The sequence below is a fragment of the Epargyreus clarus genome, unplaced genomic scaffold, assembly GCF_041222505.1.
Source record: "Epargyreus clarus isolate Ecla_fem2 unplaced genomic scaffold, WU_Ecla_fem_2.2 ptg000027l, whole genome shotgun sequence".
NCBI classification, from domain to species: domain Eukaryota; kingdom Metazoa; phylum Arthropoda; class Insecta; order Lepidoptera; family Hesperiidae; genus Epargyreus; species Epargyreus clarus.
In genome coordinates this window covers 14,180,445-14,193,989 of record NW_027332234.1, presented here as the reverse complement: position 1 = coordinate 14,193,989, position 13,545 = coordinate 14,180,445, and the positions used below count along the sequence as shown (strand labels likewise).

The window sequence follows — 13,545 nt, the reverse complement described above, 5'->3', positions numbered from 1 at the left end:
CGACAACGGTTCCGATACATTCGCTCGTACTTACCACTTCTACTTGATTTTCTTTTCTATGGGTTGAGCCATACAAAAATGACATAAAGCGTTTCAATAACATTCTGACAGCTTACTTTAGTCAGTTTGAGATACCATCTGTCAATATTTTGCTATCTCTCAAAATCGGGCGGTAATCGCCAGATAAAGCATTATAAATAATATTTTTTCCTACAATTATGGTGTTATTTTGTGATTAAAGTGATAATAAGAAGTATGAGGCCGGTATATTTGATTGTAGTGCAAAAACAGAAGCTGTAGAACGCACGACCGAAGTCGAAGGTCGACCTATGATTTTACAAAGTTGTGTTAAAAAGGGCTTATTAGTAATTAGTTTTCATTTGCTATTACGGTGAAGGACAATAACGTGATGAAACACAAAAGAGTTCTATAAAAATGTTCTGAAACGCGAGTGAAGTCTACCAATTCGCATTTGGCCACCGCAGTGGAATTTGACCAATGAATTTGACCTAAAACTCGCTTACTTTGAAGAGATCCATGTCCAGCAGTGGGCCATTAGGTTGACGTGGAATTATTAGTGTACATATAATAAAATATTGTCATAAGTAATAAGTTGTAAGTATTCAGTAATCAAGGAACACATTTTAATAACATGTAACTAACACATGTGGATATAGTACAAAAATATTACAAAACATGTATTTGTTATATAAAGTAAATAAAGAATATTCGATTATTTTCTTGTTTTTCTTGTTAAATATCCCAATTCCCAATTATATTTTATATTAAATAGGCAGCATCTGCTGTCAAACGACAAAGTGCGTTTTGTTATTTCAGGTTCGTAAATATTTTATTGGAATTATATCGTAATTTAGGAAATCTACCTTTTTATGTATAATTATGAATGAAGATTTAAAAAAGGCATAATATTACATAAGCTAACACCACTAAAGTGAAATTAGTAATTTACTTGACGATATTAAACATAAATCAGTTTTGTTGAAATGCAAAAACGGAACGCTTCAGAGGGACAAAGGAGATGTTTCATTTTCGGCCATCTTATGTACACTATATCTAAAAAACACGAATAATTTGTATAATTGAAGAAAAATACACATATATTTTGATAACCTAAAGTATTCCTGTTAAAAAATATTTAAAATAAGCATTCCTCATTGAAATATTAAATATGGCGGAATATTGTCAATGTCAAATTTCAAAACTGTCGATGTCGGTCAGGGAACCTATGTGTACCCCACACATAGGTTACTATACTCTTTGGATGTCGGTAATTCTTTATTTCGCTGTTTTTGTCGTAAAGTTATTGTTACCTTAGTACTTTACAACCTGACTTTAATTTTGGGTATCCCGTCATTATTTCTGAATTTAATGAATTATTTATAATAATTATAACAAAACCACCTTTTAAATAGTATCTGGTTTTATAGATGTAAGTGGCATGTCAAATTAAAAAAGAAGAAGTTGTCAATTTGATATGTGTATAAGTGGATATATACATATCATATAATAGTGGAATCCAATGTAAACGTTGAATAAATATGTACTGATGAGAAGATTCCATTTCAATCTTGAAAATGTTTTTGCTCTGTGCTGCTTACGATTTTGGACTGATTCTTCCTTACTTGTTTACCCAGCTTATGTTTTATGGACTCTTGTGATTTTCGTGCGATCGCTGTGGATTGTGTTGACAAGGATTCGATGTCATCAGGTAAAATATACATCAGTTAGTTGTATTAATCGTGAAATAATCGTTAATAATTTTAACCTAGAGAAGCTAATCTTTTTACATTTCTCTTTTTTTAGATAATTACAATGGCAAGACAAGGACATTCTTGGGATGACAAAATAATCAGTTATTATTGCAACTGCATCGCCGGGTAACGAACCGTAATCGTAGGTAGCTGCGCTCACATTATGACCATTGTTTGATGTTTGGGCTGAGCTCGTCACAGGATATTACAGAACCTGCTACATGATTGGATGAAAATATTGATAAGGGAAGATATTGAAAATGAATAAATAATGTATCTAAGTGAAGAATAAATAAATTATTATCTAAATGTGTACTTAAAGTTGTTTTATTTACACACTTAAATGTTTTAACTAAAATAAATTGGTATAGAAATACATATTTTGGTATGTTTGTTTTCAGTCAAGATTTATGAAAGTAAATATAATTAATATTTATCAAATGTAGGTATTGTTTCTCAATACATACAATACAATATTTATATATCTACGCCCATTCGCGTAAAACATATTAAGAATTATATAATGTACATAGTAAGTTAAAATAGAATGACAGATGACATTATTACGGTAATCACTCCCGCCATGATGTTTTTCGACTGTTGTGTTGCAAGTTTAAGTGTAAATTATTGTTTTTTAACAATTAAAGGAACATGATTTGAAGAAAATGAACCCCCACGAATTGTTCTTTGGATGTTTTCTCAGTTTTTAGTATAGTGTACAAAAGGTGGCCGAGGGCCCATACATTTTGAAACATCTCCTTTGCTTACCGAAGATAAGGAATCTATCTGACGTTAACTTTAGTTGGCGTCGTGAAAATTTTTTATTGAGACGACAGTAACAGATAGTTTGAATGTCACAGTAAAACTCTGGTAGCTAACCGAGTTTAACTGTTAGTAGATTATTGAGACCGGCCGTTAGACATTTAATGTTACGTTACTGACACTATAGTTCTGATACAATCCGATAGGGGCGCTATTGGAATTGGTATGGGCAAATACGTAAACAAAAACCAAAACAGTCATATTTGTCAACACGTAAAAACTCATGGTAAGGGTACTGAAGCCGCTCCCAAATGCGCTGCTACACCCTATAACTAGATGCCACGGTGATATAAATAATACAGTTCTACCTCCATATGGTGCCACAATATTCTTAATCATGTCCTGGAAGTTTTTTCAACATTTCACATACGAGTACATGGGTAACTGAGACTATCAGAGCACACCCGCTCCATAGGAATGATCACCAATCCTTGCAGAATATCGTCATTTGCAATCACGCAAAAGAAATCGCCCAAACAAACCGATGTAACATAACACAACACATAAAGGCTGTCAAAAGCCGCCTCAAGACTTGAATCTTTTTGTATACACTTTCTCACCATCTTTGTGTTTCAGGCAATATTATGTATCCCCTTTTCAGCTTTTCATCCGACCACCTTTTGTTTGTTACGCAAAATAAACCCTACGATGGATATAGCCGCAGGGAATTAATTGTAGACGTGAGGGTATAAAGATCTGTAAGCCCTGTTTAGGGATATTCACAAAACAAACCAGTATCTTTCAACAATTCAACACCAACAGAGGTTATTTCTTATTTGTATCTGTATGCTTTAGTATTTCTATATGGTCTGCAAATAAAAAGTATTTTTGTAGTATCGTGTTCTTCATTTCGCGTTTTTCTCTTATAATCACTTTAATTTTTGTTTTCCTATTCTAAAGCTTTCAAGAATGCGCACAGTTATTCATTTATAAAGGAAGAACGCCATATAATTTTACTGAACCACCCTTAAACCAATTTTACATAAAAGTTCCATCAATATCTGTTCCACATTTCTCCTTTTACCGTACAAAAAGTGTAAAAACTCCTATTTGTATAAATTAAACTAAAAACGAAAAAATGAAACATGTATTTTATCCAGTACCTAAATTACAGTAAAAAGCATGAAAAGTTAATATAACAATTCGTTTCTGTAAGTTACAGCTCCATAAAGCCATAAATTGCGCCGTAAAACGATGGCCGTTACTGGCAATTTGGAAACGAATCAACTGTTATTATAACGACGTTAAACCTCTCTGAAACCGAATTGTATCTGACAGTTTGGAATATAGGCTTTGTGGTTTTATGAGTTAATTGTATCATCTAGACGTTCTGGCGTTTAGACTGACTAGTTTAAAGGCTTAGATTGGCGAAGAGTTTAACCGACGATACTTTAACCTACTTTCTGAAAATGGAAAACAGTTGATGGATTGCTGATTTGATTGCGTCTCCCTTTTTTTCGTCTCCCCTCACTTTCATCCTTCTCGTTCTGCATCTTTCTGCATTACATTCTACTTCTCGCACTCTGTCCCTCTGCCATCTTGCCTCATATCTTTCCTTCTCTTAATTCTTAAAGTCAGTCTCACATTGTGTGTGTTCACATATTTGTTATTTAATCATTTTTTTCCTCTTTATCTACTGTTACCTACTGTTTATCTAGGAGTCCCAAATGTAGATAACATTTATTTATCTACATTTGGGACTACTTAGTAGTAGTTTTATAGTTCTCTAAATCATTTATAAAAGTACATCTTGGCTCTCGCTCAGCCCCCAACCCGCCACCGGAGTGATTCTTAACCTATATATTCGTGAACTGGAGCGTTTAACCCATAATTACCAGTTCTGTAAGCCATAAGCCTATTCCTCCGTATCATTAGGCCCACCATAAAACGATGGCGGTCGTTACTGGCTGCTATTATTACGTCATTAAACAGCTCTACGCTCCGAATGCAGATTAGATTAGCTCCGAAAAAACGAATATTGAGGTATAAGTAAACAAATGTTGTGTTTGTGAACAATCATGAAATGTTTAGTTTTCGGCCCCTTGCATTGGGGTTTGTTACTTAGAATTCTAGACATGATTTTTAAAGAAATGTGCATTAAACACACTTACTTTAACGATTTAGGATAATATCGTGTAACCTATGTTTGAGTTTTCTAAAATAAACTTTCCAAAGACTTCTACCAATACAGGATTTGCCCAGCCTCCAGAATTATAGTTGTTCTCACTTTAAAAGAAGTGTGCGGATCCAGTAGTGAGAAGTAATGGTTTGTTAATAATATGAAGTACTACAAGTAGTACTTAGGTTCCTACTCTTAACAAGTGATATTCAAATAATTTTGGTAATGTTTCATGAGCAAATGATTACACACTCCGCTACAATGTTTATTCAATCGATTTAGCAAACTAATTTGTTGTAACTAATTACTAAATACAAGAAGTTTTCGTGACGTGTTTCGTTGTTGAAAATACAGAAAAACTTACACAAGACTAACAAACTTAAGCCTCCAGGATACCAACTGTAGCGACCTAAAAAAAGTGGGAAAGGTATCCCATTTAGGCTTACAAATGTCTATACAGTTACTATTTAAATCGGCTCGTTGCTGCTTCAATTTCATTAATATCTTAGACCATCTTCGATCTATATACGAGCGTAACCACGTTTACACAAAATAAATCTGATAAGCCTACGTAAGTGGCATCGAAAACAATTTTCCTTAGCATCCGATAGCATCGGAACCGCAAACAACCTGCGAACTACCGCCATGCATCACTTGCTATCTGCTGGGACACATTACCAATTCTAATATATCGCTCTTTGATCATTGTTTTCATTATATGAAGGATTCGATTGATATTAATTGGATTTGTTATACCCGTTACGATAAGTAAGATAAGTAATTTAATTTGGTGCTGAATTCGTTATGTTACAAAACTAAATATTTTACTTTTGATGGTCATTGGCGCCTACGAGACGCCCAATCCTAAATACAGCAGGAGTTCTAACGAGCGACTAATATTTTGCCACCCCTGAGGGCTGAGTTGGAACCCATCGTATTAGTATTTCTGCTAATCACAGCTCATAAACCAGAACACAGCAGCTAACGTCGCTATCATAACACAGAAATTGGAATAGAAATAGTGCTGCCGTAGTCTATTCCCGAAGAATCCTACAATCTTCGGTTTTACTCTTAATATTATCATTTATGTAGTATTCCAGCATCGGAGGTAGATTGTTAGATAATGTCTTTATAAAGTAAAAATACTGCAAGAGATGCATAAATCAAGTTAATTGAGCATTACTTTTGCGAATATAATCGGTTATCAGTTTTTCAGACTGATAAGATTACTTATTGCCGTTACTAACGTCATTACAGGATTTGAAACATGACGCCATTTTACAAACAACAATAATCATTTGACTCGTGCTGTAATGTAACACTTTTTAAGTATAAACATAACAGTATAATTGTATGCACATAAAGTTATAATTTAAGGTTTTCAGGTTTCATCGCTATTTACATCATGGGAGAGGCTAAATAACCACTTAATAAATATTTCCTAGGGTTATTATGAAAAAAAACTACTATATACACATTACATAGTATTTTTTCTGTTTCAAAAAATGCGAAAATACGAAAAACAATTTTTCTCTCAAAGAGTATGAATATCGACGCTGATAAACATCGTAACACGCTGGCTGACGTCATTTTCGATTCGACCAATGGCAATGCGTTTTGCAAATTTGAATTTCGCTCGCAGAATTTATAAATTTTGGTTAAAGTTTTCATCAATTTAATACGGAATAAATGAAAAATATCTAAATTACATGCATATTCCCTATTGCGGTGTAAACTCACGGCTTTTTTTAGATCTCATTGTATTTATATTTAAGTTTTCTGTATTTTTGCGATTTAAAAGCGTTGCTTTAGTTGCAAAATGTCTTAAACGCTTCTGCACGTACTTCGGACCATACCATTAACATACCACCACGGTTACCATAGAAAATTAGTCGTTAAACCTAGTCGGAGAACTTATGGACAGTTTTAAATCATCAGGCAGGAGTTGCTACTGACTGTCTCCACCTAAACGCATTGGTTCAGGGTTGCGTGCGCTACGGTTCTGGCTTTTGAGCCTTTCCCAACTTTAGAAACTTGGGGATCGACCCGTCCTCAACAGTGGGATATAAAAGGACTGTAGCAATAGCTGCCAAATCAAGCAATGCTGTGTATTCTTGTCTAAAGTCTATCGTAAGGAAGAACTACTAACAAGGTGCAACATGGTTAATATCCAGTCAGTTATTCCTAAATAGTAAGCCTTTATAAAAGTTAATGCTAGCCAGATGATAAATATCTTATCGGCTTTACGAGAAATATAAGTCCATTGACGTAACTAATTAATGTGAATAAAATTGATAACAACGAGCCGAAACTCATGTATACAGATAATAGGTAGATATAATACAAGATATCTATTACTATTTTTATAAAAAAAATCGAAATGATTATAGATTAGCCAGCCATTAAGTAACAATAAGTTTTATTCATCGACTACTAGGTGGCGCTACTGCTACTGATTTTAAGACTAAGACACACATTATTTAAGACAATTCTCGCAAAAGAAATATGTAAACAAAGGATACGATTTTTAAAATTGGTGTTTACTTCTTTCAGAAACAACTTATGAGTATCTTCCAATAATTTATATATTATTTTTCGTCGTAGTTTAAAGTAGCAATATCAACATTATAACCCTGTTCACCGGGTGCCGAGGAATCTGTAACGAAAATAGCATTCCCTGGGGCATCGGGATCATCACTGTTGAAGTACTCCTCCCATAGTTCTCGGAACTCTTCCCACGAGATTGTGGGCTTCCCCTTAGCTGTCTTTTTGAAGGCCGCAACAGCATCTCTTTCTTCTATGTAAAAAGATACTTGGACAGATGTAAACTCGTCAGCATCTATCACACCATCGCCGCCATAGTCCAATAACTGGAAGTTGTATTTGCAATACAAACTCTGCCATTCTAGAGGTGAAGTCGGATTCTTTTTAAAATCCTCCCACGTGGCTATCCAATCACTAAGGAAAACTTTTCCATTATTATCCTTCTTAGCGTGTTTCTGGAGGCTGTCCCAGATCTTGATCAATGTGTCTTCTGTCTCCTTGTATTTAGCGTCTCCTGGCTGCCATCCCCTGAGTTCCGCGGTGGAGCGAGCGGTAAATTCAAAATCCTTCTTTTCAAGAAAGTTACTTATTTCTTTCCCACTGAACTCTTGCAGCTGTGAAATTGATAAATTATCTTTTTCTTTCGGAATTCTGAATCCATTTTAGCTATCGTCTGTTGTATTAAATTTATAAATATAGTAAAGAACAAAATGTTTAATATTTTGTTTGTTTACATTTATTATTGGTTTAACAAATAACAATAACAATTCTGAGCTTCATTTAGGTTTTAGGTTTTATTTATTTATTTGACCTATCACTTTATTAGGTTAATAATCGAAATTTGTAAAAATAAATTTATGGTTTCAAAATAGTATGCACTTTACATCGTTTACAAACTATTCATACTCGATAATTAACTTATCGGCTTGACGAGAAACAGACTAATAGACTATTGACGTAGCTCAGTAAAGTCTTTGATATCGATAATAATCAAATAATATAATAATATAGTAAAGATAACAGAAAAAAATTAAAGCTGATTATAATACGAGTAATAGCCGAGTAAACGAGTACTGAGTTTATTCGAATTTTCATTTACCAGATAGTTCTAAGTTTCTAACCCGAATCACTCAGATGAGCTCTCTATGAATAGACTACGCCTCTGCTACGGTCGTCCTCTAGTACGTTCAAGAGCTCCAATAACCTAAGTGGTCACAACGTGATTATTACATAAAATATGCACACTAATTGTGTAACGTAAATTCAAATACAGAAGATGCAGTATAGTTATCCCATCATTGGTGACATGTCGCAACAAATGTCGCGGTAGTATAATATAACACTTTAATATTGCACACAATGGTCCCCGTGTAAGACGGCCTCGTTACACTCAGCTAATCCGAGACGGAGTCTGGGGAGCGTCTCCACTGCTCGCCACGATGCGTCAAGACACACATGTCGTTTAAGACATGAATGCGGTGTACGTGTGTATGTGGGTATGCTGTGCGCCGTAATTACCGCACTTATATACTGCATTACTGATTAATAGAATAATAAGTAGCTTTAGCTGCACCTAAATCACCTGCAACGCTTTACATGTAAAATAAAGTAACCTACATATATTATGAAATCTATTAGTGACGGATATAGTGTAATTCCTATTTTATAAAACATCATGTTATCGTCGTTAATAAGAAGCTTGGATATTAACGATATCACATTTTTATAACGTTACATTAAAGTAATAAGTGACTCATTTGATACTACAGTTTAAAAACAGATGCGGGTAGGTGAAGTGGGGACGACACCTTGGCGGCGCTCGAATTAACAGAGAGCGACATTCTGGTCGGAGACTTCAGCAAGAGCAGTCGAATAACGGAGATACTTGTGTAGTTATAATACTTCTAATCACTAGTGTGAACTTACTTACGTATAATTGTTATATCGTTACTCTGTACCGTTTATGTGACTATATTATTACATGACTTCAAGACCTACAAGATGAGTTTGATTTCATCAGAAGTGTACAAGAACCAGCTCACAATCATGGACGGCGATTCGTAAGTACGAACATACTTGACACAGGAATAAAAACCGTGAGTTAAAACATTATTATGTCATATGTGAATTCATCTTGGTAGAATAAGTAAAAATGGGGGTAGATAAATGTCGTTGATGTAAGGGAAAACTCATTTGAATTAAGAAAATGGATAGATTGAGACTAGTAATTCAATGAAATGTTAATACCCTCTGAAAATGATATACTTAAATTTTGTGAACAAACTTTACTCTTATCAAATTACTTGTTAACATTGTAAACTGAGGTGTTTACTTCAAAATAAGTGCATTTTCTGTGAAGAAGTGTCTAAAAGTAATTTTGCAAGGCAGTTCTTGTGGTAAATCTGTCCATTTGGTTAAATTCTGTGGTGTAAAAAGTAAATCCTAATTGTTCTAAAGTTACACCTACTTTGAAATATATAGAAATACACGTACTTATGAAAATATTTTAAGGATCTTTAATCTTAAATGTCAGGCTTTATAGATATGGGAACCTAATGGTTGTTAATATAGGCTAATGTACGCCAGAAATTGCATACAGGTTAGATTTGAATTTATTTTTGATAACTTTTAATGTTTCAAACGGGGTTTACGTATATGCGTTTGTTTTTATTGTATGGAAGGGACTATGCGGTAGCAACAAACGCAGTTACAGAGTACAGTATACCTACTTGATATAAGTGACACGTTTATTAAGTTGCAAAATTTTGATTATTCATAATTGTACAGAAATGTATAATATCTACGTGGTACATATTTAACTGCCTGCAAAAAAGTATCACGACCACGGTATTGAGTGGCTGAGTGTACCCAGGAGGGAAATGGTAAATGAGTTTAAGGTTTATTGTTTTTTTTTTTGGATATTAATTGACTATATTTAAAAATAAACTTGCATTCACATCTACATTGTTCACATTTTCATTTTATAAATCAATGAAAGTTTCCTTTTGATTTCATATACTTGATACGTAATTGTTATGAAAGAAGCATACGTACGTTGCCAAATTTAGATTTCCATCAATTCTAGGCGAATTCACGCAGTACTGTGTACTACTGTGTTTTGACTCCCATAAAGTATAAATGCACATTAGTTAATGATCTATAAGAAAACTGAGAAACTTATGCGCAGCGGTCTTTGGAATATTATATATAAAAATATCTCTCTTATCTCCCATTCTACTTCAGACTGACTCACTTATACATAATATTAAATGTCTGTTTTAAATTTAGTATGCAACGTTTCGTTTTGTATTAATATTTCTTTACATCTCGTAATTTTAAATCTTTAAATTTCAATTTGAATTTGACACATTACACGTCCTTTTGGTTTGAAAATTGGGCACTATCAAATACTGGTAAATGAAGTTTGTACCTTAAACGTTGAGACGCTTAGACTATCGATATTATTAATTATGTGAGCCATTTACGAAATGATAAACGGGATCCACTTTGTATGGGATTGAGAATAAATTATTTTAAGTAAAATAATAATAATAATAATAATAAATTGATGCTTTTATAACTTGAGCTTAGTTCTATTTACAAGTTACAGCAATTAAGTTATTATACGTATTAAGTGAGAAACGGTCACTGAAGCCTACATAAATTTAGATAGTCTCTTGTATACCATATTTAAAATGAGTCTTGCCTGCGACTTTGTTCATGTGGAGTCAGAATATAATTTGAATTGCATTTTTAAAACGAGTCTTGCCTGCGACTTTGTTCATGTGGATTCAAAATATAATTTGAATTGCATTTTTAAAACGAGTCTTGCCTGCGACTTTGTTCATGTGGATTCAAAATATAATTTGAATTATACAATGCCCTCTGTCAAGATCACGGAGTACGTTAGTAATTTGGAATTGTCCATTACCTGGTCATGTAATGTTTTTTAAAAAAAATGTATACTTTTGACATCGACTTCGTAGTTTTGGTTTTAATGCATTTTCAAATATACAAACCGACAGACAATTTTTCTTTTTCAAATATATTCGATGTAAACACGTGAAGATTTCATTCTTATTATATGTATATCATAGCCAAATGAATAATAATGTAATCAAATAAAAGCATAGGTACATTTCGATGGGATTTTCTTATACAATAATTTACTTTTCATACAAATTTCATACGGTTCACAATTGCGTCATGTCTAGGTTTTCTCTATAGAAACATCGAGCATCTCTTTGAGAGTGTTGGTTGTAAATGATACATATTATATTAATATAATCTATATAGATATTACGCACTAATATAATTTTTATTACAAACTATATAAAAGTCAGGTGAAGCCGAGGCGTTTGAAATATATATAATAAATATGAATTGTTCGGTAATAAGGTGTATCATAAGATAGTTTGACTAACTGTTTGTTTGGCTGGCTGGTATAAAATCATGATCAACTTTAATAGACCTTTTTCAGGTCATAGAAATTTTAGGTTGTGATTGATAAGGAGCCACATGTTATGTAAAACAGTTATAGTTTTAAATCTGACGATCGTGATGAGACAAAATTAGAATCGGACAAGATTATTAAAATCATGTCATGTCATAGGTATTTCAAAATTTTTAAATAAATCTGACCGTTCAAAGTAGGTAAAAATCGAATTCAAATATTCCGTTACATACATACAGGTCAAGTTAATAAAAGCGTGGCAAAAATAAAAGCGTGTTTAAAAAAAAATCTTTTATCAGTTGTAGACACAAATAAGTATAGTTAAATAATGGCCGGTTTCTGAAGTCATTTTTCTTGGTAGGTAGTTTACGAGTGTGTATTCAATAACACTATCCGTTTGATAACTACCTACGGAAAAAAAAAAAATCCGCTTCCGAGGAACTCAATGTAAGACAAGGTCTGTTTAAACTCCGTTTAGATTAACGGACCATTTTAATGTGTTTATTCTTTCCATAACATTATTTGATTTTTTTTTTAAAAACGACGTTTGCGTAAAGTCTAGCAAATCTTCCTTAGTATAATGCATAACTTTTACAGTAAAATAGCCCAAACTATAACTTCCTTATGGGAATCTTAATTTAAAACTTTTGGTGAAATAAAAAAAAAAAAAAAGTTAAGTAGTTAAGCCATACACAATTGACAAGTATGTCGCTGACGTGAACGCATGGGTCCTTTGCTTTGTTAATTAAATTTTGAAATTCATGTAATAGTATGTATTATTATAACTGAATATAAATTCAATTTAATGTAATGAAATTTCTTTCTGACTTTCAAAAGTGGGTTATGTGGCCCTACTTTGAAAGAAATAATTTGAATTTGTGATAAATAACGTAAAAAAATTGGGTTCATACAACTTATACGTGTTATATTGTGTGAAATTCATGGTTAGTTTACCATTATTTAGTCTTTAACTTTGATATCATTCATTTCAAATATTCACGATATATTATTATTTTGATACTGCTTCATCAGTTGATAAAAGACGTACATTGGAAAGGCAACTATTTGTATAAAATAACATTGTAATAATTAAAAGAAGTACTAAGTAGTAATAAAATAATTTTATAATAGTATTTTGAGTCGCACAGATTCATTTAGTGGCCAACTATAGATCTATCTATCTATCAGTATAACAGTTATTGAACAGGTTGTTGAGCATTCCGAAATGGACTAATAAGATAAACGTCGTTATTCTGATGCGTAACTTTATCGAATCAATAGTTGTTGGAGATTTAACTATTGGACTTAGAATCCAGACATAAGTAAAGTGGGCAGCTAGATGTTGTCATTACTGTAGGTGTAGGAAACTTTTTTTAGTTTGATTTTTATTTATCTGTAGTTAAGATGGATTAGTGCAGATGCCTCGAGCAGTGTAATGTTCGCGGGTGTCTCTTGGTGATGCATATGGTTGGGTGTATGTATGTATGTATGTTGGGTGGATGTATTACATTGAGTGAATATTGCATTTTTAGAGTAAATTTGAGTTGAGCACTGGCCGAATGTTATCGTAAACAAGGTATAAAAACTGCGGTGATACATGACTAGAGTGATCCTATATGAACATCACCTAGTTTAAACCGTGTGTTTTATTATTTAACAATGGTCTAATGCATTCGCTTCAATACCTGTCGCGCATATGACATTTATGTAAAGAGTCCTTATGAACTATGCCTGCAACAGAAATCCGTGGTGAACACTGTTGGGGCAGATTTATAACCTAGGTAATACACAACTAGTGTGATTCTATATGAACATCACCTAGTTTAAGCCTTGGT

The 13,545-nt window shown here is 33.1% G+C and overlaps 1 protein-coding gene across 1 annotated transcript; it reads right to left on the bottom strand.

Annotated features, from left to right (window-relative positions):
- Nucleotides 1-7,301: 7,301 nt before the first annotated feature.
- Nucleotides 7,302-8,793, bottom strand: LOC140754109 (calexcitin-2-like). Its single transcript, XM_073089020.1, has 2 exons — nt 8,776-8,793; nt 7,302-7,871 (listed from the first exon to the last, which is right to left on the bottom strand). The coding sequence occupies exons 1-2, from the start codon at nt 8,791-8,793 to the stop codon at nt 7,302-7,304; spliced, it is 588 nt and encodes a 195-aa protein (XP_072945121.1).
- Nucleotides 8,794-13,545: the final 4,752 nt, after the last annotated feature.